This window comes from Thalassophryne amazonica, chromosome 4 (genome assembly GCF_902500255.1).
Source record: "Thalassophryne amazonica chromosome 4, fThaAma1.1, whole genome shotgun sequence".
NCBI classification, from domain to species: domain Eukaryota; kingdom Metazoa; phylum Chordata; class Actinopteri; order Batrachoidiformes; family Batrachoididae; genus Thalassophryne; species Thalassophryne amazonica.
This window is the reverse complement of record NC_047106.1, coordinates 87,198,540-87,223,355: the sequence shown is the minus strand read 5'-3', so window position 1 is coordinate 87,223,355 and position 24,816 is coordinate 87,198,540. Positions and strand designations below refer to the sequence as shown.

The 24,816-nt window shown below is 40.4% G+C and overlaps 1 protein-coding gene across 1 annotated transcript in view; it reads left to right on the top strand.

Annotated features, from left to right (window-relative positions):
- si:ch211-137a8.2 (uncharacterized protein LOC777613 homolog) overlaps positions 1–24,816 on the top strand; it is a 207,136-nt gene that overhangs the window by 172,031 nt on the left and 10,289 nt on the right. Inside the window, exon 12 of the mRNA XM_034168786.1 lies at positions 8,767–8,882. Coding sequence (XP_034024677.1) covers positions 8,767–8,882 — 116 coding nt within the window. The remainder of the gene's footprint in view (positions 1–8,766; positions 8,883–24,816) is intronic.

The window sequence follows — 24,816 nt, the reverse complement described above, 5'->3', positions numbered from 1 at the left end:
ACGTAGCTCAGCAACTATTGCTCGGAAAAACTTCATATTTGGTGGGTACATGCCTTGGAGGAGTACTTCGCATGGGTTCGAAGGCAGGGACCTTGACCTACTTTTGAAGGTCACCAATGGTCACAACTGTCATATCCTTTGCTGCAACGTAGTTCGGCACCTTTTGCTAACAGAAACTTCATATTTGGTGTGTATTTGCCTTGGAGGAGTACTTCACATGGGTTCAAAGGCCGGTGACATTGACCTAACTTTTCAAGGTCACCAGTGGTCACAACTGTCAAATCCTTCACCACAATGTAGCTTCGCACCTATTGCTCACAGAAACGTCATATTTGGTGGGTACATGCCTTGGAGGAGTACTTCACATGGGTTTCAAGGGTGGTGACCTTGACCTACTTTTCAAGGTCACCAGTGGTCACAACTGTCAAATCCTTGGCCTGAAATTTGTTTGCTGCAATGTACCTATGCACCTATTGCTCGTAGAAACTTCATATTTGGTGGGCACATGCCTTGGAGGAGTACTTCGCATGGGTTGGAAGTCCAGTGACCTTGACCTACTTTTAAAAAATTACCAATAGTTGCATTTGTTCAAAGTCTACTGACTTTTTATGGTCACTGTTGGTCACATGCTCTAAATAAATGTGAATCTCCGATTTTTCCATTGTGTATTCCAGTTTACATCAAACACATGAGGGTTCAACCAAATACCTACCCCGCACATGTACATATTACTGCACTTTACATGGAAAATAGTACTGCGCATGGGGCATGTCGTGATGAATGTCTCTAGTTATCATAGGTATACTTCAACTGTGAGAGACAGAATCTAAAAAGAAATTCCAGAAAATCAGTGTATGATTTTAAAAAAATAATTAATTAGCATTTTATTGCATGAAATAGGTATTTGATACAATAGAAAAACAGAACTTGATATTTGATACAGAAACCTTTGTTTGCAATGACAGAGGTTAGACGTTTCCTGTAGTTCTTGACCAAGTTTGCACACTGCAGCAGGGATTTTGGTCCACTCCTCCATACAGATCTTCTCTAGATCTTTCAGGTTTCAAGTTTCAACTCCTTCCAAAGATTTTCTATTGGGTTCAGGTCTGGGGACTGGCTCGGCCACTCCAGGACCTTGAAATACTTCTTACAGAGCCCCTCCTTTGTTGCCCTGGCTGTGTGTTTGGGGTCATTATCATGCTAGAAGACCTAGCCATGACCCATCTTCAATGCTCTTATGGAGAGAAGGAGGTTGCTTGCCAAAATCTCATGATACATGACCCCATCCGTCTTCCCTTCAATATGTTGCAGTCATCCTGTTCCATTTGCAGAAAAGCACCCCCAAAGTATTATGTTTTCACCGCCATGCTTCACAGTTTGGATGATATTCTTGGGGTTGTTCTCATCCTCCAAACACGGCGAGTGTGGGTGATACCAAAAATATTTTGGTCTCATCTGGCCTTCTCCATGCCTCCTTTGGATCATCCAGATGGTCACTGGTGAACTTCAAACAGGCCTAGACATGTACTGGCTTGAGCAGGGGGATCTTGCTGCCCCGCAGGATTTTTAACCATGAATGTGTATTGTGTTAATAATATAATCTTTGCGACTGTGGTCTCAGTTCACTTCAGGTCATTGACCAGGTCCTCCCATGTAGTTCTCGGCTTATGCCTGACCATTCTCAGACTCACCCTTACCCCACGAGGCCGTTTTGTGTTTCTTCTATTTTCTAATAATTACGCCAATAGTTGTTGGAAATCTGTCAGAAATGTGAAACATGAGCTCCATGCACAGATTTTAAAAGCCACTTCCACTTTTTCTTTTGTAAACAATCTTATTAAAATATTGTTAGCAGATGATCCTGATCATCTTTGATAATTGTCATTTGAGAGAGATTTTGCATAACTTGCTGAATGGGAAATACATGAGTGATTGGGCAACTGTTCTCAAAATGAACGCCAGTGTTTTTTACAAACTCTAAAACTGTGTAATGTAGCTATTAAGCCCCTAGTTGCTCCCAGTGTGTAGTGAGCACCTTGCATGGTAGCACCCTAACATCTGCGTGCAAGTGTGTTTGTGTGAAAAATGCAGATGGAAAAGTGCTATGTAAATGCAATCTATTTTGTTGCCTTCTCACCAGCCTGCTTGTCTGTTGTCCTGCAGCCCATCTCAGCCTTATGCAGGTCTACAATTTTGTCCCTGGTGACAGCTCTTTGGTCTTGGCCATGGTGGATAGGTTGGAGTGTGATTGAGTAAGTGGACAGGTGTTTTTTATACATTTAACGAGTTCAAACAGGTGCAGTTAATACAGGTAGAGTGCAGAACAGGAGCCCTTCTTAAAGAAAAACTAACAGGTCAGATTTTTTTTTAACATTTTGTCTCTCACAGTTGAGGTGTACCTACGATTAAAAATTCCAAACCTCTCCATTCTTTGTAGGTGGGAAAACAGAAAATTGATAGTGTATCAAATACTTATCTTTCCCACTGTATATTATGAATAAGAATATTCTTATATTTGTACATAGTTTCATTTATTCATGTCCTATACAATTTTATACTTATAACTATTTATACCTTTTGTTTTGTTTTTTTTTTACTCTATCTGTTGCACTGACAAAGGCAAAGCTCTCTCCAATGTCATTGTACATTTTGTATCATGACAATAAAGGCATTCTATTCTAAAGTCTATTACATTCATACAATAATTATTAATATCAAAGTAAGTGATGTCAGCAGCCAAAGCCTAAACTCACCTATTTGAGAAGAACTTCGCTTGTGTGCTGCAATCTCTGCTCTCACTTTGGATTGCAGCACCAGCACTTCGCACACTTGTCACTTGTGGTCAGTTAACAGCATGGAGAGTAAACATAGCAATAAGCTAATCAATATAACTCGTGTGTTGGCTGTGGGGATCCATGGGCTCTAGATTGAGTTGTTTTTTTTAAAATAGGCAGCAGACATTTTCAAGGGTGGTAATACATTATGCTGTTTGTATAATGAGTTGGAATGGTGTGTGAGTCCAGAGTGTTTTTAGAACCATAGACCTAACGTTTTTTAGAAGAACTGTACCCTTTTTCCAGTTAATTACATAATGTTTTTATGTTAATTTACTGTCTTAATGTATTTATAAATTTTTGGGTTCTTGTTATCCTATACACACTATTAATATTATCATTATTTTTTTTATTATTGTTGTCAGTATTATTATTTTATTTTATTCTTACTTCTATTTTGTCATTTGAATTTAAATGGACCACAGTGGAAATGTTTTCACTGCCATGCATGTATTTTTAACATGTTTAGAATATTATGTACTTGCATTGAACCTACGAAATAAACCACGCACAATTATAATATATAGACAATCGGAATGAGGTATGTCCAAACATTTTCAAGATGTGTAACAATTCATTTAGTTTTGCGGAGTTTGCCATTAAATTATTTTCACAATTACACATTTTAATGCAGTTCAGGTTATATGATTCGTTGATTTCACTGTCAATTCATAACTCAGAGTGCAGAGTGCATTTGTTTGTTTGACCCCCCCTTTTGTGACAATTGAAACACAGCTCTTGGAGGACTGCACCATACCTAGCAACAGGGTCAACCCGCCTTCTTGATCATTTTGATCATTTTCTAAATCGCTTGATTGATCAGTATCATTGCTAAAAAAAAATGTCACCAGTTTGGACATGGCATGGATATGAGAAGTGTCAAAACCCTAACTGTTCCTGCAGACCTTTTTAAAGGTTTTATGCAGGGAAACTATAATAAACATGCCTGGACTGGAAAAGTAACACCGACAATCCAATCACTTCACCTCTATATCAAATGAGGAGAGTGTAAAAACTGCTCTGCAGTTTAACTACACTCAACAAAAATATAAACGCAACTCTTTTGGTTTTGCTCCCATTTTGTATGAGATGAACTCAAAGATCTAAAACTTTTTCCACATACACAATATCACCATTTCCCTCAAATATTGTTCACAAACCAGTCTAAATCTGTGATAGTGAGCACTTCTCCTTTGCTGAGATAATCCATCCCACCTCACAGGTGTGCCATATCAAGATGCTGATTAGACACCATGATTAGTGCACAGGTGTGCCTTAGACTGCCCACAATAAAAGGCCACTCTGAAAGGTGCAGTTTTATCACACAGCACAATGCCACAGATGTCGCAAGATTTGAGGGAGCGTGCAATTGGAATGCTGACAGCAGGAATGTCAACCAGAGCTGTTGCTCGTGTATTGAATGTTCATTTCTCTACCATAAGCCGTCTCCAAAGGCGTTTCAGAGAATTTGGCAGTACATCCAACCAGCCTCACAACCGCAGACCACGTGTAACCACACCAGCCCAGGACCTCCACATCCAGCATGTTCACCTCCAAGATCGTCTGAGACCAGCCACTCGGACAGCTGCTGAAACAATCGGTTTGCATAACCAAAGAATTTCTGCACAAACTGTCAGAAACCATCTCAGGGAAGCTCATCTGCATGCTCGTCGTCCTCATCGGGGTCTCGACCTGACTCCAGTTTGTCGTCGTAACCGACTTGAGTGGGCAAATGCTCACATTCGCTGGCGTTTGGCACGTTGGAGAGGTGTTCTCTTCAAGGATGAATCCCGGTTCACACCGTCCAGGGCAGATGGCAGACAGCGTGTGTGGCGTCGTGTGGGTGAGCGGTTTTCAGATGTCAATGTTGTGGATCGAGTGGCCCATGGTGGCGGTGGGGTTATGGTATGGGCAGAGATACCGTGACGAGATCCTGAGGCCCATTGTTGTGCCATACATCCAAGAACATCACCTCATGTTGCAGCAGGATAATGCACGGCCCCATGTTGCAAGGATCTGTACCCAATTCTTGGAAGCTGAAAATGTCCCAGTTCTTGCATGGCCAGCATACTCACCGGACATGTCACCCATTTTGCTCTGGACCGGCGTATACGACAGCATGTACCAGTTCCTGCCAATATCCAGCAACTTCGCACAGCCATTGAAGAGGAGTGGACCAACATTCCACAGGCCACAATTGACAACCTGATCAACTCTATGCGAAGGAGATGTGTTGCACCGCATGAGGCAAATGGTGGTCACACCAGATACTGACTGGTATCCCCCCCCCCAATAAAACAAAACTGCACCTTTCACAGTGGCCTTTTATTGTGGACAGTCTAAGGCACACCTGTGCACTAATCATGGTGTCTAATCAGTATCTTGATATGGCACACCTGTGAGGTGGGATGGATTATCTCAGCAAATGAGAAGTGCTCACTATCACAGATTTAGACTGGTTTGTGAACAATATTTGAGGGAAATGGCGATATTGTGTATGTGGAAAAAGTTTTAGATCTTTGAGTTCATCTCATACAAAATGGGAGCAAAACCAAAAGTGTTGCGTTTATATTTTTGTTGAGTGTATCTGAATGCCCCAAATGAACACACATTAGTTATTTTTGCTCCAGTGAAACTAGTTGTCCATATTTAACCCCTCCTGTTTAGAGTGATCAGTTGTAAGATGCTGCCTTAGTTAAGGGCAGTGGCGGATTAACCCACTGGAATGCATTGTGAGAATGAATGAATTAATTTATTTTTTCGGCACACAAATGAACAACAACAAAGACAATAACAAAACGCATAAAAGAACAACGTATAGTGAACCCATGTGGCCGAATATGTGAAGGCAGAAAGAAAGCTTATAATACCCTCACCTTATACCATTAAAAAAAAAAGAATGTATACATATATAAATATATATACTCATATCAATACAAAAGAAATGTGCACAAACCAGATAACTTAATCAATGTTTCAAAACACAACCAAACAAGCAACAGTGCACAATGACAAAATTCTTCAAACTGTAATGGGTAAATATATTCTTTTTGTAAAGCCTTTTAAAGCTAACTAAGGTACCAAGTAATTTAATATTTTCAGCACAATTATTATTCCGAATATTAATGCCTTTGACGGAAACACAATGACTTTTTACAGTAGTATGGATCTTAATTTCTCATATAATAATGTTCCTCTCAAATTGTAGCTGGAGTCTCTCATTTTAAATAGATCCTGGACATGTTGAGCCAAAAGTTTATTTTTAACTTCACACATAATTTGTATTGTGATGTAATCAACCAGGTCCCAGAATTTTAAAATTTGTAAACAAGCAAATAACAGATTTGTTGGCTCACAATATAGTTTATTACTGGTAATTCTTATAGCTTTCTTTTGCAATAGAAATACTGGATTAGTATTACAACCCCAATTCCAATGAAGTTGGGATATTATGTAAAATGTAAATAAAAACACAATACAATGATTTGCAAATCCTCTTCAACCTATAGTCAGTTGAATGCACCACAAAGACAAGATATTTAATGTTCAAACTGATAAATTTAATTGTTTTTGTGCAAATATTTGCTCATTTTCAAATGGATGCCTGCAACACATTCCAAAAAAGCTGGGACAGTGGTATGTTTACCTCTGTGTCACCTTTCCTTCTAACAACACTCTAAGTGTTTGGGAACTACGGACACTAATTGTTGAAGCTTTGTTGGTGGAATTCTTTCCCATTCTTGCTTGATGTACGATTTACGTTGTTCAACAGTCTGGGGTCTCTGTTGTCGTTATTTTGTGCTTCATAATGCACCACACATTTTCAATGGGCGACATGTCTGGACTGCAGGCAGGCCAGTCTAGTACCCGCACTCTTTTACTACGAAGCCATGCTGTTGTGACACATGCAGAATGTAGCTTGGCATTGTCTTGCCGAAATAAGCAGGAACCTCCCTGAAAAAGACGTTGCTTGGATGGCAGCATGTGTTGCTCCAAAACTTGTATGTACCTTTCAGCATTGATGGTGCCATCATAGATGTGTAAGTTGCCCATGCCATGGGCACTAACACACCCCCATACCATCACAGATGGTGGCTTTTGAACTTTGTGCTGGTAACAATCTGGATGGTCTTTCTCCTCTTTTGTCCAGAGGACACAATGTCCATGATTTCCAAAAACAATTTGAAATGTGGACTCATCAGATTACAGCACACTTTTCCACTTTGCGTCTGTCCATTTCAAATGAGCTCGGGCCCAGAGAAGGCGGCTGTGTTTTTGGACGTTGTTGATGTATGGCTTTCACTTTGCATAGTAGAGTTTTAACTTGCACTTGTAGATGTAGCGACGAACTGTGTTAACTGACAATGGTTTCTGAAGTGTTCCTGAGCCCATGCAGTAAGATCCTTTACACAATGATGTCGGTTTTTAATGCAGTGCCGCCTGAGGGATCAAAGGTCACGGGCATTCAGTGTTGGTTTTCGGCCTTGCCGCTTACATGTAGAAAGTTCTCCAGATTTTCTGAATCTTCTGATTAGATTATGCACTGTAGATGATGGAATCCCTAAATTCCTTGCAATTGAACGCTGAGAGACATTGTTCTTAAACTGTTGGACTATTTCTACATACAGTTGTTCACAAAGTGGTGATCCTCACCCCATCTTTGCTTGTGAACGGCTAAGCCTTTTGGGGATGCTCTTTTTATACCCAATCATGACACTCACCTGTTTCCAATTAGGTGTTCTTTGAGCATTCATCAACTTTCCAAGTCTTTTGTTGCCCCATCCCAACTTTTTTGAAATGTATTGCATGCATCCATTTCAAAATAAGCAAATATTTGCACAAAAACAAAAAAGTCTATCAGTTTGAACATTAAATATCTTGACTTTGTGGTGTATTCAGTTGAATATAGGTTGATAATAAGTTTTTGCCTATGTTTCTGGACTTATTCCCAAATATGATACATTTAGTTTTACCAAAAATGGAGTGATAATTTGTTTGAATCTAACCCAGGGGCGGGCAGTCATGTGTCATGAAGGGCCGAGACACTCCAGGTTTTCCGTTCTACCAATCACCTCAGCAGATGATTTCATTAATGTTCAGGTGTCTCAGCAGGTGATTTCATTGACAACCAGGTGTTTATGTTCAGGGGAGAGGCTCATCAGCAACCCACCTCGTGAGGTGACTGGTTGTAAGGAAAACATGCAGTGTCTCGGCTTTCGTTGCCCACCTCTCATCTAACCATTGTTTATATTTCTGTAATTCATTCTCTATCATGTCCCGGAGCTGTCCCAAATGATCCCCAATACAAAACGCAATCGTATCATCAGCAAAATAAAATATTACTTATGGACTTGGAAACCAAGCATATATCATTAAAATACAAAAGAAACAGCAATGGCCCAAGGTCTGAACCCTGCGGCACCCCACATATAATCTTCAGGAATTCAGAATTTGTCCCACTGATGTGGACACGCTGATACCTATTGTGTAAGTAGCTCATTATCCAATCATGTACCATACTTCTGGAACTTGTCCAATAGCAAACTATGATCTATCATATCAGATGCGTTCTGTAAATTAAAAAAAAACAAAACTCACAGTATATTGCTTATTATCAATCATGCTGGAAATTTGTTCAACAAAATCCATTACAGCCAATGAAGTAGTGTGAATCAAACCAAACACTTGGTTGGTGTGAAGGATAAGTTCTAATCACTGCCCACCATGATTGCATATCTGTGTGTGAAAGTATGTTAAGCTGCAGTACCAGTGATGGCCACCAGCTGATGGTTTGTAGAAAAGTGACTTTTTAAAAACAGGCATCCGCTGACTCATAGTGCTATTAGGTCAACCCCGTGCTCCTTGGATGTTGACTGTGTTTTCAGCTTGAGCAGATGAAGCACTCATTGACGTCATGCCTTCCTCCCCACAGTTGGAGCTACAGCAGCAGGGCTCTTCCCTCCCTGATGTCTCCAGCTGTCTTCTACCCGCTCCTTGCTGCAGTTCTGATTCTGCTGATCTGCTGTGTCCTGGACCAGCCATGTCACCGTAGCAACAGGATGTTGAGCAGTTTTCACTTAACACTGAGATATGTTAACGGGCCCCCGCCCACCTGAAGATAATGCAGAAAAGTTCGTGGACAAGTGTGAAGAAATGTCTTTCTTCAGACTTTGTGTAAAGCCGCATTCACACCGGGCGCGACGCGAGCAACAGGAAGGAAGGACGCGTTGTGGTGCCAAGCCACGCAATGCGATGCAATGGACGTGAATGAAGCGATGCGAATAAAGCGATTTTGAGCGATTGGCGCATTTGTGGCATGATATCACGTCATGTCGCATTGCCCTCCTCCCCAAGTTGACAAATCTGAACTTTTTCATCTTGTTGCGCTGCGATGACCAATCAGGGACTGAATATGTAGTGATGTGAAGATGTCTGGAGTTTGACTGAGTTGGATGTGAACATGTCCTGTCTCTGATAGCCAGCCTGTGAACAGGACTTATGTCCCTTTTGTCCTTTATTTCACAATTATGACAGCGTTTTTGGGGGAAGAGCGAACAGCAGCCCCGTAGCAGCGGCAGCGGACAGTTTTTTTTTTCATTCACATGCGCGCGCGAGCGAATCATCCGTGAAGATTATTTCATTTATTAACTACACAGATGTATAATAAAACAAATGGTGACTGCTTTATGAACACAGTTATGACAGAATTTGGGGGAAGAGTGAGCAGCAGCAGAGGCAGTGGACAGTTTTTTTTTTTGTTTTTTTTTTAATTGTTCACATGTGCATGCGTGAATGGGACAGGAGGTCCTCAAACTGGGTCCTGCAGAGGCGGAAGGACTGCTGAAAGCGGCTGTCATCCAGAAGCAGCTCCTGCAGCAAATAATGAAACTCCCCGTGAGGATGTTGTGAACCCAGGGACGGTGCCGCTGGTGACATTTGTCAGCTTTCCACAACAATTAATTCAATCAATTCAATTCAATCAATTTTTTATATAGCGCCAAATCACAACAAACAGTTGCCCCAAGGCGCTTTATATTGTAAGGCAAGGCCATACAATAATTATGTAAAACCCCAACGGTCAAAACGACCCCCTGTGAGCAAGCACTTGGCTACAGTGGGAAGGAAAAACTCCCTTTTAACAGGAAGAAACCTCCAGCAGAACCAGGCTCAGGGAGGGGCAGTCTTCTGCTGGGACTGGTTGGGGCTGAGGGAGAGAACCAGGAAAAAGACATGCTGTGGAGGGGAGCAGAGATCGATCACTAATGATTAAATGAGTGGTGCATACAGAGCAAAAAGAGAAAGAAACATTGCATCATGGGAACCCCCCAGCAGTCTACGTCTATAGCAGCATAACTAAGGGATGGTTCAGGGTCACCTGATCCAGCCCTAACTATAAGCTTTAGCAAAAAGGAAAGTTTTAAGCCTAATCTTAAAAGTAGAGAGGGTGTCTGTCTCCCTGATCTGAATTGGGAGCTGGTTCCACAGGAGAGGAGCCTGAAAGCTGAAGGCTCTGCCTCCCATTCTACTCTTACAAACCCTAGGAACTACAAGTAAGCCTGCAGTCTGAGAGCGAAGCGCTCTATTGGGGTGATATGGTACTACGAGGTCCCTAAGATAAGATGGGACCTGATTATTCAAAACCTTATAAGTAAGAAGAAGAATTTTAAATTCTATTCTAGAATTAACAGGAAGCCAATGAAGAGAGGCCAATATGGGTGAGATATGCTCTCTCCTTCTAGTCCCCGTCAGTACTCTAGCTGCAGCATTTTGAATTAACTGAAGGCTTTTTAGGGAACTTTTAGGACAACCTGATAATAATGAATTACAATAGTCCAGCCTAGAGGAAATAAATGCATGAATTAGTTTTTCAGCATCACTCTGAGACAAGACCTTTCTGATTTTAGAGATATTGCGTAAATGCAAAAAAGCAGTCCTACATATTTGTTTAATATGCACTTTGAATGACATATCCTGATCAAAAATGACTCCAAGATTTCTCACAGTATTACTAGAGGTCAGGGTAATGCCATCCAGAGTAAGGATCTGGTTAGACACCATGTTTCTAAGATTTGTGGGGCCAAGTACAATAACTTCAGTTTTATCTGAGTTTAAAAGCAGGAAATTAGAGGTCATCCATGTCTTTATGTCTGTAAGACAATCCTGCAGTTTAGCTAATTGGTGTGTGTCCTCTGGCTTCATGGATAGATAAAGCTGGGTATCATCTGCGTAACAACGAAAATTTAAGCAATGCCGTCTAATAATACTGCCTAAGGGAAGCATGTATAAAGTGAATAAAATTGGTCCTAGCACAGAACCTTGTGGAACTCCATAATTAACCTTAGTCTGTGAAGAAGATTCCCCATTTACATGAACAAATTGTAATCTATTAGATAAATATGATTCAAACCACCGCAGCGCAGTGCCTTTAATACCTATGGCATGCTCTAATCTCTGTAATAAAAATTGTATGGTCAACAGTATCAAAAGCAGCACTGAGGTCTAACAGAACAAGCACAGAGATGAGTCCACTGTCTGAGGCCATAAGAAGATCATTTGTAACCTTCACTAATGCCGTTTCTGTACTATGATGAATTCTAAAACCTGACTGAAACTCTTCAAATAGACCATTCCTCTGCAGATGATCAGTTAGCTGTTTTACTACTACCCTTTCAAGAATTTTTGAGAGAAAGGGAAGGTTGGAGATTGGTCTATAATTAGCTAAGATAGCTGGCTCAAGTGATGGCTTTTTAAGTAATGGTTTAATTACTGCCACCTTAAAAGCCTGTGGTACATAGCCAACTAACAAAGATAGATTGATCATATTTAAGATCGAAGCATTAAATAATGGTAGGGCTTCCTTGAGCAGCCTGGTAGGAATGGGGTCTAATAAACATGTTGATGGTTTGGATGAAGTAACTAATGAAAATAACTCAGACAGAACAATCGGAAAGAAAGAGTCTAACCAAATACCGGCATCACTGAAAGCAGCCAAAGATAACGATACATATTTGGGATGGTTATGAGTAATTTTTTCTCTAATAGTTAAAATTTTGTTAGCAAAGAAAGTCATGAAGTCATTACTAGTTAAAGTTAATGGAATACTCAGCTCAATAGAGCTCTGACTCTTTGTCAGCCTGGCTACAGTGCTGAAAAGAAACCTGGGGTTGTTCTTATTTTCTTCAATTAGTGATGAGTAGAAAGATGTCCTAGCTTTACGGAGGGCTTTTTTTATAGAGCAACAGACTCTTTTTCCAGGCTAAGTGAAGATCTTCTAAATTAGTGAGACGCCATTTCCTCTCCAACTTACGGGTTATCTGCTTTAAGCTACGAGTTTGTGAGTTATACCACGGAGTCAGGCACTTCTGATTTAAAGCTCTCTTTTTTAGAGGAGCTACAGCATCCAAAGTTGTCTTCAATGAGGATGTAAAACTATTGACGAGATACTCTATCTCACTTACAGAGTTTAGGTAGCTACTCTGCACTGTGTTGGTATATGGCATTAGAGAACATAAAGAAGGAATCATATCCTTAAACCTAGTTACAGCGCTTTCTGAAAGACTTCTAGTGTAATGAAACGTATTCCCCACTGCTGGGTAGTCCATCAGAGTAAATGTAAATGTTATTAAGAAATGATCAGACAGAAGGGAGTTTTCAGGGAATTCTGTTAAGTCTTCTATTTCCATACCATAAGTCAGAACAAGATCTAAGATATGATTAAAGTGGTGGGTGGACTCATTTACTTTTTGAGCAAAGCCAATAGAGTCTAATAATAGATTAAATGCAGTGTTGAGGCTGTCATTCTCAGCATCTGTGTGGATGTTAAAATCGCCCACTATAATTATCTTATCTGAGCTAAGCACTAAGTCAGACAAAAGGTCTGAAAATTCACAGAGAAACTCACAGTAACGACCAGGTGGACGATAGATAACAAATAAAACTGGTTTTTGGGACTTCCAATTTGGATGGACAAGACTAAGAGTCAAGCTTTCAAATGAATTAAAGCTCTGTCTGGGTTTTTGATTAATTAATAAGCTGGAATGGAAGATTGCTGCTAATCGTCCGCCCCGGCCCGTGCTACGAGCATTCTGACAGTTAGTGTGACTCGGGGGTGTTGACTCATTTAAACTAACATATTCATCCTGCTGTAACCAGGTTTCTGTAAGGCAGAATAAATCAATATGTTGATCAATTATTATATCATTTACCAACAGGGACTTAGAAGAGAGAGACCTAATGTTTAATAGACCACATTTAACTGTTTTAGTCTGTGGTGCAGTTGAAGGTGCTATATTATTTTTCTTTTGAATTTTTATGCTTAAATAGATTTTTGCTGGTTATTGGTAGTCTGGGAGCAGGCACCGTCTCTACGGGGATGGGGTAATGAGGGGATGGCAGGGGGAGAGAAGCTACAGAGAGGTGTGTAAGACTACAACTCTGCTTCCTGGTCCCAACCCTGGATAGTCACGGTTTGGAGGATTTAAGAAAATTGGCCAGATTTCTAGAAATGAGAGCTGCTCCATCCAAAGTGGGATGGATGCCGTCTCTCCTAACAAGACCAGGTTTTCCCCAGAAGCTTTGCCAATTATCTATGAAGCCCACCTCATTTTTTGGACACCACCAGCAATTCAAGGAGAACATGCGGCTAAACATGTCACTTCTGGTCTGATTGGGGAGGGTCCCAGAGAAAACTACAGAGTCCGACATTGTTTTTGCAAAGTTACACACCGATTTAATGTTAATTTTAGTGACCTCCGATTGGCGTAACCGGGTGTCATTACTGCCGACGTGAATTACAATCTTACCAAATTTACGCTTAGCCTTAGCCAGCAGTTTCAAATTTCCTTCAGTGTCGCATGCTCTGGCCCACGGAAGACAATTGACTATGGTTGCTGGTGTCGCTAACTTCACATTTCTCAAAACAGAGTCGCCAATAACCAGAGTTTGATCCTCGGCGGGTGTGTCATCGAGTGGGGAAAAACGGTTAGAGATGTGAACGGGTTGGCGGTGTACACGGGGCTTCTGTTTAGGGCTACGCTTCCTCCTCACAGTCACCCAGTCAGCCTGCTTTCCCGGCTGCTCGGGATCTGCCAGGGGGTAACTAACGGCGGCTAAGCTACCTTGGTCCGCACCGGCTACAGGGGCCTGGCTAGCTGTAGAATTTTCCACGGTGCGGAGCCGAGTCTCCAATTCGCCCAGCCTGGCCTCCAAAGCTACGAATAAGCTACACTTATTACAAGTACCGTTACTGCTAAAGGAGGCCGAGGAATAACTAAACATTTCACACCCAGAGCAGAAAAGTGCGGGAGAGACAGGAGAAGCCGCCATGCTAAATCGGCTAAGAGCTAGTAGCTACGCTAAGCTAGCGGATTCCTAAAAACACGCAAAGTGAATAATGTGTAAATAATTTAGAGGTGATTCAGCAGAAGGAGTGCTTTAGTTAAGGCATGTAAAGATTACACTGGGAAACAAATCGTAATCTAGATAACTAGATCAATCTAACTGCGCAGATTAAACAGCTAACAGATACAGAAAAACACCGCTGTGCTCCGGAACAGGAAGTGATCAAGGTCTGCCATGTTGACTGACAACCGGAGCTGGGGAGCGGAATGGAAGCTCCTCCTATTTGATGACGCACTGGGGCGAATTTTTGCAGCGAAAGCAGAGTGACACACCGGTGACGACGGACGCGAATTTGTGGTGTTGCGTTGCGCCCGGTGTGAACGCGGCTTAAGAGATGCTTCCAATTATAGTAGAGTCAAGAATTTGATTTTGTGTTTGGCTCTGACTCCAACTGAAACACTTAAGCATTAAAGAAAATATTGCCAGAGAATGTAGGATAGAATGGGTTTGGAAGATCGTCTTTTTGCACATTTATTTTTGAGGATGTAATGGCAAGTACTTTTAAAGCCAAAAAAAACCTAACTTCACTTAAATACACAACAATGTCATCAATTTATTTCGGTAGCTGTCTGAGGCAGTGTGTAGTGGCTCAGACTAGTGGCTCTCACAGAACTGGGGGTCAGATGGGAACTCGTACATGCAGCATCGAGCTGTGATTAAACAATACTTTGCTTATTTGTACAGTTTTCTTGAAACTGCAGAAAACTAGTCAAGTAACAATATTTGAAACAAATGTTTATGAAGTTTCAAACATTCAGGTAAGTCTTGGCCACTCGTGGCAAAATGTCTATTATTCCCAATTAAAACTCATACCTGTAGGTCTTAGTTTTTGGCTGTGCTGTTCACATTATAGTGTAAATTTCAAAGATTTTCTTAGATTTGAAAAAAGTTATTCATCAGGAAACAAATCCATATCAAAATTTTAAATGATAAATCTTTCATGGACTACATGGACAGATGTTTAAAATTAGTAAAATACTGGCACTATGTGCCAGCTTAGTTTTAAAAATGCAGTGGATGGGAGCTGAAGTCCACTTTAAGTCAATCATGATTTCCAGTCGGGTATAAAACCTTCCCTTGTTTCGTACACATCATGGCTTTATATTTAATGTGTAATTATTGTAAAAAGGCCTGAATTCATTGCTTTACTGAGCTGTTTGTTTCAATATTTATTCTTACACGAGTATCTGAATTATACCTGATAAAATGGTTTTCTGCTTTTTGCTGTATGTGTTTTGACCACTGTCAGAATAATGAAATATTCTGAACTAGAAATTGTCTTGTTCCACAATGGCAGCTCTTAAATGTACAGGTGCAGCTCAAACATTAGAATATCATGAAAAGTGAAACTTTTGTCTATTCTAGACTCAATACACACAAACAGAAATGTCTCAAGCTTTTCTCTTTTTTTTTGCATTTGGGTTTCTTTCTTTTTAAAAAAAAATGGCCCACAGTTCCAAAAAAGGGGAAAATGTGTATCTCAGAGCATTACAGTACTTCATAACATCAATCCAAAAAAGGGTTTATAATACAGAAACATCAAACTTCTAAAAATTATGATAATTCGTACACCTCCGTTTCTACATAAATTTACGTTAATCTATAAGGAGGGTTTTCATCCACTGAGCTACAGTCTAGTTCTTTTAGTCCTTAGCCCACGTAAGACACTTCTGACCTTGTCCCTGGTTCAGGAGCGCTTGACTCTAGGAATACAACACTTGTAGTTTATTTCCTGGAAACGTGTCTGCCTGGTGGTTCTTGTTGCACTGACTCCAGTCTCAGTCCACTCCTTGTGAAGCTCTCCCAAGTTCTTGAATCAGCTTTGCCTGACAGTCTTCTCAAGTTTGTGGTCATCTTTGTTTTTGTTCATCTTTTCCAACCACACTTTTCCCTTCTAGTCAACTCTGAACAATCATCCCTTTTGGCAATGACCTTCTGTGGCTTCAGTGTGACTGAGACTCTTCTGGACAACTGTCGAGTCAGCAGTCTTCCCCGGTGACCGTGGTTGTGTTTACTGAACTAAGTGATTCGTGGAATTTATACTGCATAAATAGTGACTTGAAATATTTAATATTTTGAGACAGACATTCTTTTGTGTTGTTTATTTGTTTTGGAGCCGTAGGCTTCAAAACAAAATAAATAAAAAATGCTTGAGATATTTTAGTATATATGTAAGTCTACAATGTATGTTTTCACTTTAAAAATAGCTAACAAATTTTAAAACTTTCACTGTTCAAATTGTTTGAGTTGCATCTGAATATTTGAATGGAGTCCTTCATACTGAATGTGAAAAATGTCTTAAATTGCCAAATGTCATTTTTTCCCCATTTAAGTGCTGATCACAGTGATAATTATAAATGACCATCTTGTAATGCAAACCAGTTTTAAGAATTCTGAATGTTTTTCTTTGACTTAAAATATTTAAAGCTTAGAAATGGAATTTCAAAGAAATGATCTTAGATTAGTTTGTAGCACAATGTTTAATACAAAAAAACTTGATATTTGTGGTAAAAAGAAAATGAATGTCAGACACAAAGTACCTTTGTAATGTAATTCCTTATTCATTATGTTTGAGACTGAAACATTTCTACTCAGTGCCTGGACCGGTATTTTGGATCATGACACAGCTGTGAGAGACACACTGTTGATTCAGCTCCATTGTGAAGTTGACTTTGGCTTCGTGTAAATAGCTCATTTTGTGTGGCAGTTTACCAAAGCATGACCTTTGACCGGGGTGGGCCCTGATCCTTTTGTCCAGTAAGGTACAAAAGAAGGCATTATATAAATTATTATTACTGAGCTGCTGAGTGATAATTTAGGATAGAATAGAACTACTTTACTACTTTATTTTTTGCAACTTGTTAGTCTTTCTTTCTTAAGATGAATCTGCTCTATATTTAGAATATTTTGTTCAGTCGATCCAGTATCTGTTGGAGCTCAGGGGAACATGTAGGACCACATATATGCAAAAATTTCAGAAACATCACTTTGTCAAAAGTTGGCTGCATAATGATGATTTGTAGCAAGTTTGAGAAATATTATAAAATGTATGAAAAGTGGAATTTGACCAGTCACTTTATGAAATGTTTTTTTTTTTTAGGTGAAAATTGTTAATGTTGATTTCTGGTCAACTAAATATTCTTTTGTAATTTTCATGATAAATAAATTTTTTTAAACCTTTTTTTTTCCAAAGAATGATTGTGTCAGTGTTTTATTGATGTGCTTTAAAAACCAGTCCATCATGTCCCATATGTGAGATTTATGTTTCTTTGTATCTGTCCTCCACTTACGTCTCTGAAGCACTACAAAGTTAAAACTGACACATTAATGAGAAACCTGCATTGTTACTCAGAAGTTTGTTTGTGAATGAACTGCTTTCCAAACGGTTCTGAAAAGCTGTGCGATTATGAAGTTTAAAGTGTAAATAACTGCATATTTGGGAGATACTGAATAGGTGGTGAAAAGTGCCTGTTATTCATAGTTTTTTTTTTCAACAGAACACACATATTCCAAATCCTGAGACTAAATCTGTTTAGATCCTGTTTCAGGGCACCAGTTATTGCTGTTGGTGTTTGTCGACAGGTTGAATTCATAAAAGAGCTCCACCAATCTAAAGTCCAAAACTCTGATCTGGCGTTATGTTCCTGTTATTTCACAGCAGGTTTTGGTTTTGTGATCTGTTCCTGTGTCTGAAGCTACTGTGATCAGTGACACTGCTAATGCATTTAGTTAGCAGGGATTAGCAGCTGCTTTATCTTTGTAAACATGGCTAAGTTCATCATGGTAAATCATTCTCCTTGTGTGTGTATTTCTCTCTCTCTCACTCTCACCCTGGACGTGCCAACATTAAGGGCGTAATGTGCGTAGACAGTTGTGTGCATTAACAGGCAATCTATCAGGCTGTCAGTCATCTTGGGTGTTGACATTCAAATGTAAATTGTGAAAGTCAATAAATTAATAATGAAAAAACCCTAAGACATTTGCTTTAAAAATAGTAACTGTCCATAGAAGTGGTTGTCACTTGTGTGTGGTCTTTGTCTTTCACTATGTTTCCAGTTGGGTCTGGCAAAGGATGGTGACATTGGCCACATTTACATGACCATAATAATGACATAACTATAATAATCTGATCTCTCGCATCATTTACATACACTTCAATAATCTGATAATTGGGCAAATTAGGTTTACTTGACTTCAGTTCATTAGTCAGATTTCTTTGGAAGTGGAGAAAGAAGAAAGGGCAGCTTCTGAAGAAAAAGCCTAGAACGAAAAAAGCTCTTTTTCTTAAAAAAAAAAAAAAAATCTGTTTTAAAAGGGCTTTTTGTCATGGGAAACATTTGTTTACATTGCTAAAGCAAGTGTGACATAAAACAATGAATGCAGGACTGTCTGTCTCTCTCTCTTCATCTCTGACTCTCTGTCTGTCTCTGTCTTCATCTGTCTGACTGTCTCTCTGTTTTCATCTCACCAACTGCCTCTCTCTGTCACTCTCTCACTCTCACTCTGGCTCTCTTTCTCAGCTTGGAGGTTTGTGGAGTTGATGTCCTCACACCCGAAATATGATGTCATGGTTTCAGGAAATTCCACTCAACTTTAGTATATTTGTCTATAAACCACTTAGATCGCCCAAAAATGTGTTCTTTAAGATGCTGGAACAACACACAGGGGCATTCACAGAAGCTTGAGCATCTGGTAAAAAAAACTGGACAAACAGACTCTCTGAACTTTATGATCTGATGAAGGATATTACAAGAACCAACGGGACAGCAGGTCGTCCTGTGGAACCTCTGGAAATGTTACAACTGCTTTTACACATGCTCAGATGTACAGTAGTGTTCAGAATAATAGTAGTGCTATGTGACTAAAAAGATTAATCCAGGTTTTGAGTATATTTCTTATTGTTACATGGGAAACAAGGTACCAGTAGATTCTCACAAATCCAACAAGAGCAAGCATTCATGATATGCACACTCTTAAGGCTATAAAATTGGGCTATTAGTAAAAAAATGAAAGTAGAAAAGGGGGTGTTCACAATAATAGTAGCATCTGCTGTTGACACTACAAACTCAAAACTATTATGTTCAAACTGCTTTTTTAGCAATCCTGTGAATCACTAAACTAGTATTTAGTTGTATAACCACAGTTTTTCATGATTTCTTCACATCTGCGAAGCATTAATTTTGTTGGTTTGGAACCAAGATTTTGCTCATTTACTAGTGTGCTTGGGGTCATTGTCTTGTTGAAACACCCATTTCAAGGGCATGTCCTCTTCAGCATAAGGCAACATGATCTCTTCAAGTATTTTGACATATCCAAACTGATCCATGATACCTGGTATGCGATATATAGGCCCAACACCATAGTAGGAGAAACATGCCCATATCATGATGCTTGCACCACCATGCTTCACTGTCTTCACTATGAACTGTGGCTTGAATTCAGAGTTTGGGGGTCGTCTCACAAACTGTCTGCGGCCCTTGGACCCAAAAAGAACAATTTTACTCTCATCAGTCCACAAAATATTCCTCCATTTCTCTTTAGGCCAGTTGATGTGTTCTTTGGCAAATTGTAACCTCTTCTGCACATGTCTTTTATTTAACAGAGGGACTTTGCGGGAGATTCTTGCAAATAAATTAGCTTCACACAGGCATCTTCTAACTGTCACAGCACTTACAGGTAACTCCAGACTGTCTTTGATCATCCTGGAGCTGATCAATGGGTGAGCCTTTGCCATTCTGGTTATTTTTGTATCCATTTTGATGGTTGTTTTCTGTTTTCTTCCACGCTGTTCTTCTGAACAATGTCTTGAACGTCCCATTTTCCTCAGGCTTTCAAAGAGAAAAGCATGTTCAACAGGTGCTGGTTTCATCCTTAAATAGGGGACACCTGATTCACACCTGTTTGTTCCACAAAATTGACGAAATCACTGACTGAACACCACACTACTATTACTGTGAACACCCGCTTTTCTACTTTTTTTTTTTTAACTAATAGCCCAATTTCATAGCCTTAAGAGTGTGCATATCATGAATGCTTGGTCTTGTTGGATTTGTGAGAATCTACTGAATCTGCTGGTCCCTTGTTTCTACTTTTTCAGTATATTGTCACCACTGGTTGATTTTAAGTCTGTTTGGTTAGCTTTTGGACCTCTTCTCTAAACTTTCCCTAATGACACCATATATCATATTCCGCCATATATCTAAACTGCCATTGCATTTATTTCTGATAAAATTTGCTCAGAAATTTCAAGTTTTCTGTTGTCACCATTAATTTAAACTGTGTTGATTTGTTCAGTCACATGACTGTTGCCTGGATAAATATTAGATTGGCTCAGCGGGTGATTAAATATATATTGCTGTTTATTTGAGACTCACAGCAAGAAGATCATGGGAATGCTTGCCACCAGGGGCCTTTGTGTGTGGAGTGGGCATGTTCCCTCTGGGTGCTCCGGCTTCTTCCCACATACAAAGACGTATGTTAGGTGAAATGTACACTTTAAATTGATAACTGGGGTGTGTGCACGTGTAAACATGTTTGTCTATATGTGGCCCTGCAATAGACTTGTGTCCTGTCCAGGGTGTACCCTGCCTTATGCCTTATGAGTGCTGGGATAGGCTCCAGCCCCTGTGAATTGGAGTAAGTGGTTGAAGGTGAGTGAGTGAGTGAGTGTTGGTTGATTTAGAGAAAGCTTATGACAGGGTGCCAAGAGAAGAGTTGTGGTATTGCATGAGGAAGTCTGGAGTGGCAGAGAAGTATGTGACAATAGTGCAGGACATGTACAAGGATAGTGTGACAGCGGTGAATGACAGACTCATTGAAGGCAGAGGTGGGATTACACCAAGGATCAGCTCTGAGTCCTTTCTTGTTCCCAAAGGTGGTGGACAGTTTGACTGATGAGATCAGACTGGAGTCTCCATGGACTATGATGTTTGCAGATGACCTTGTGATCTGTAGTGAGAGCGGAAAGCAGGTTGAGTCCAGTGGAATACTGTGGTTACAAGGAGTAGAAGTGAAAGTAGATGAGTTTAAATACTTGGAGTCAACTGTCTAAAGTAGTGGAGATTGTGGTAGAGAGGAGAAAAACAGAGTGCAGGCAGGGTGGAGTGGGTGGAGAAAGGTGCCTGGAGTAATTTGTGACCAAAGAACATCAGCTAGACTGAAGGGAAAAGTTTACAAGGCAGTAGTGAGACCAGCTATGTTGTACAGCTTAGAGACGGTGGCACGAACAAAAAGACATAAGGCAGAGCTGAAGACGCTGCGATTCTCTGAGAGTGACCAGGATGGCAATTCCTGAGAACTGAGGAGGACATGTGTCCAAATGTGGATGTTGCATGCGATCTGTGCATGACTGTGGCAGTCAGGAACTCTTCCCATTGGACATTATATAACAGCTGAGTGGATTCTTGTCATTTGATTGGTACTTTGTATGTCACATGACATGGATTAATTCATCCCATTTGTGTTGCATTGCATTCAGAGTTCAGCTTGGTTCCATTTAGAGTGCAAATTTGGTTCCATACGTTTGTTACCATTGCACTCTCACGTGCACATGCAAGTGCGCACGCCCACACAAAAACCAATCCACTGCTGCTTGGAGGTTGTTAGCAGGAAGAGAGAACAAAAGCTGGACTCATTTCTGACGTGATGATTTTTTTTCTTTTTTTTTTTTTGCTGTACTGAGGACATATACAGTCTTATTTTTGTTGTTCACGCACGCCCAAGAGCTGACCAGGTTGCGTGTGTGTGCGGGGGGGCACGACTCTCCTGAGACATAATTTGAGCTAACTCACAGTGGTAATTCTTGTAAGATATACACACACACACACACAACAAATCCACTGTGCTGTCTGTTAGCGGGGAGAAAGAAAACCTGGACTCATTTCTGACGTGACTTTTTTTTTTCACTACACTGAGGAGGTACACAGCTCAACCGAGCCAGTTCCATGTGCGTGCGCACGGGACAGCAACATGATGATTTGATTGAGTTAACTGACGCTGCTACACACACACACAAAATCCACTCTGCTGTAAACCGTCTAGATGCATGAAAAGCTGCTAACATGAAACGCTGATGTGATTTTTGGCTGGACTGAAGAACTACACAGTCTTTTTTTTTTTCTTTTTTTAATGGAAGTCTGAAGTCAGTGCACAGCATCACTGGACTACACGTCACAGTGGAACACCAAAATGTAAGTCCCTTTTCTGTTGTTTCTTCGCCTCGTTGAATGGTATGTTCCAGCTTTCACCTCATGAAATATTCGTACCATTGAACTCATAAACATTCATTATTTGTATATTACATACGGTGCATCCAGTAAGTATTCACAGCGCTTCACTTTTTCTACATTTTATGTTAGTCTTATCCCAAAATGGCTGAAATTATTTGTCCCTCAAAATTCTACACAATAAACAAAAACTACAATGTGAGAAAAAGTGGGTTTTTTTTTTTTTTTTAGAAACTTAAGAAATCACATGTACATCAGTATTCACAGCCTTTGCCATGAAGCTTAAAATTGAGCTCATGCGCATCCTGTTTCCACTGATCATCCTTGAGATGTTTCTACAGCTTAATTGGAGTCCACCTGGGGTAAATTCAGTTGATTGGACATGATTTGGAAAGAAACACACCTGTCTACATATAAGATCCCATAGTTGACAGTGCATGTCAGAGTACAAACCAAGCATGAGGTCAAAGGAATTGTCTGGAAACCTCAGAGACAGGATTGCCTCAAGGCACAAATCTGGGGAAGGGTACAGAAACATTACTGCTGCTTTGAAGGTCCTAGTGAGCACAGTGGCCTCCATCATTCGTAAATAGAAGTTCAGATCCACCAGGACTCTTCCTAGAGCTGGCCACCTGTCTAAACTGAGCGATCGAGGGAGAAGAGAAGAGCCTTAATCAGGAAGGTGACCAAGAACCCGATGGTCACTCTCAGAGCTCGAGCATTCCTCTATGGAGAGAGGAGAACCTTCCAGAAGGACAACCATCTCTACAGCAATCCACCAATCAGGCCTGTATGGCAGAGCTGAATCCAACTGAACATTTCTGGAGAGATTTGAAAATGGCTGTGCACACATACGTCCAACCTGATGGAGTTTGAGAAGTCCTGCAAAGAGGAATGGGCAAAACTGCCCAAAGAAAGGTGAGGTAAGCTTATGGTGTCATATTCAAGAAGACTTGAGGCTGTAATTGCTGCCAAAGGTGCATCAACAAAGTAAAGGGTGTGAATACTTACGTAACGTGATTTTAGTTTTTTATTTTTTAATAAAGTAGCAAAAATAAAAAATAAAACTTTTTATGTTGTCATTATGGGGCTCTGTGAGGAGACTTTTTAGGGGAAAAAAATGAATTTACTCCATTTTGGAATAAGGCTGTAATTCCCAGATGCACTGCAAGATTCTCTGGTTTACAGTAGTATTGGAAAAAGGTTTCCACTCTTAAAAAGAAAAATTCCCCATCTTTGCTAGCTACTTTGGGAAAAGAATCCCACACTGTAATTCCTACTCATTATTTTGCATTTCACTTTTAAGATCTATTCATTGTCCAATACAGATGGCATGTGTCTGAATGGACAAGGCATGTTTGTGTGTCCTTGTGCATGGAAACAGGATGGTGATGAGGTGGAGATGAGAACATCCGGAGGTGACGGACAAATGAATGGCCATGGTTGTTTCCCAGGAGCATGAAGAGGCATCAGATTCTGTTAGAGGGAAAATAATTTTGTGGTGATCATGGAATCAGCTGGTGAACAACTTCACCCTCTGAGACAGAGAGAGCGAAAACACACCACCACAATGGAGTTGAAATGAAATATCTGCTTGTAGTGTGGACTTTCAGTTTGAATTCAAAAGTTAAAAAAAAAAACATAGTGCATTAGCCCTTAAGAAATTAAGGCCATTTGGGTACACAGTCCCTCCATTATCAGAGACCACAAGCCCCCCCCCCCCCCCCCCCCCCCCCCCGCTGGCCACCCAGCAGTAAAATGGTGCCTGATTAATAGTTGAGGAAAGGAACTGGCCACACTACCTCAAGCTGTTGCCCTGCATATGTGCATCTCTAACTAGTCCAACCTGATGTTCAGTTGAAGAGTATGGGGGCCCCCTTTACCCTTTAGGCAAGTCAGATAATGGCTACATGATCACTCTACTCAAACAGCTCTTCCAGTGCATAGTGATGTTGGTGACTCTTCTGGTATTTTTAGATCTGCAGCTTTTAACACAGTTGACCATCCTAACTGAGAAACTTAGGACATGGGTGGGGACCTCTGTGTGGTGTTCTTAAGGTACCTTGACACTTGCACAAATTTGATCCCTGCACTGCCGTGCAATTCATCATGCCAATGCGTTCCACTTTGTCCCGCTTGATGCCATACTTTGTCCTGCTTGACGCCACATTATATAAAATAATGATTTTCATAGCCGATGATGCATTTGTGCTCAGAACTTGGCTGATGAAACCATTGTCTCATCTCTCCCACAATCACAGAGAAATTATCTGCAGCTGCAGGTTGTCTCGTGCGCATCGTGTGGTGGAGAATGCATTGGAATTTTGTCTCAATGGTAATATTTTTAGAATATATAT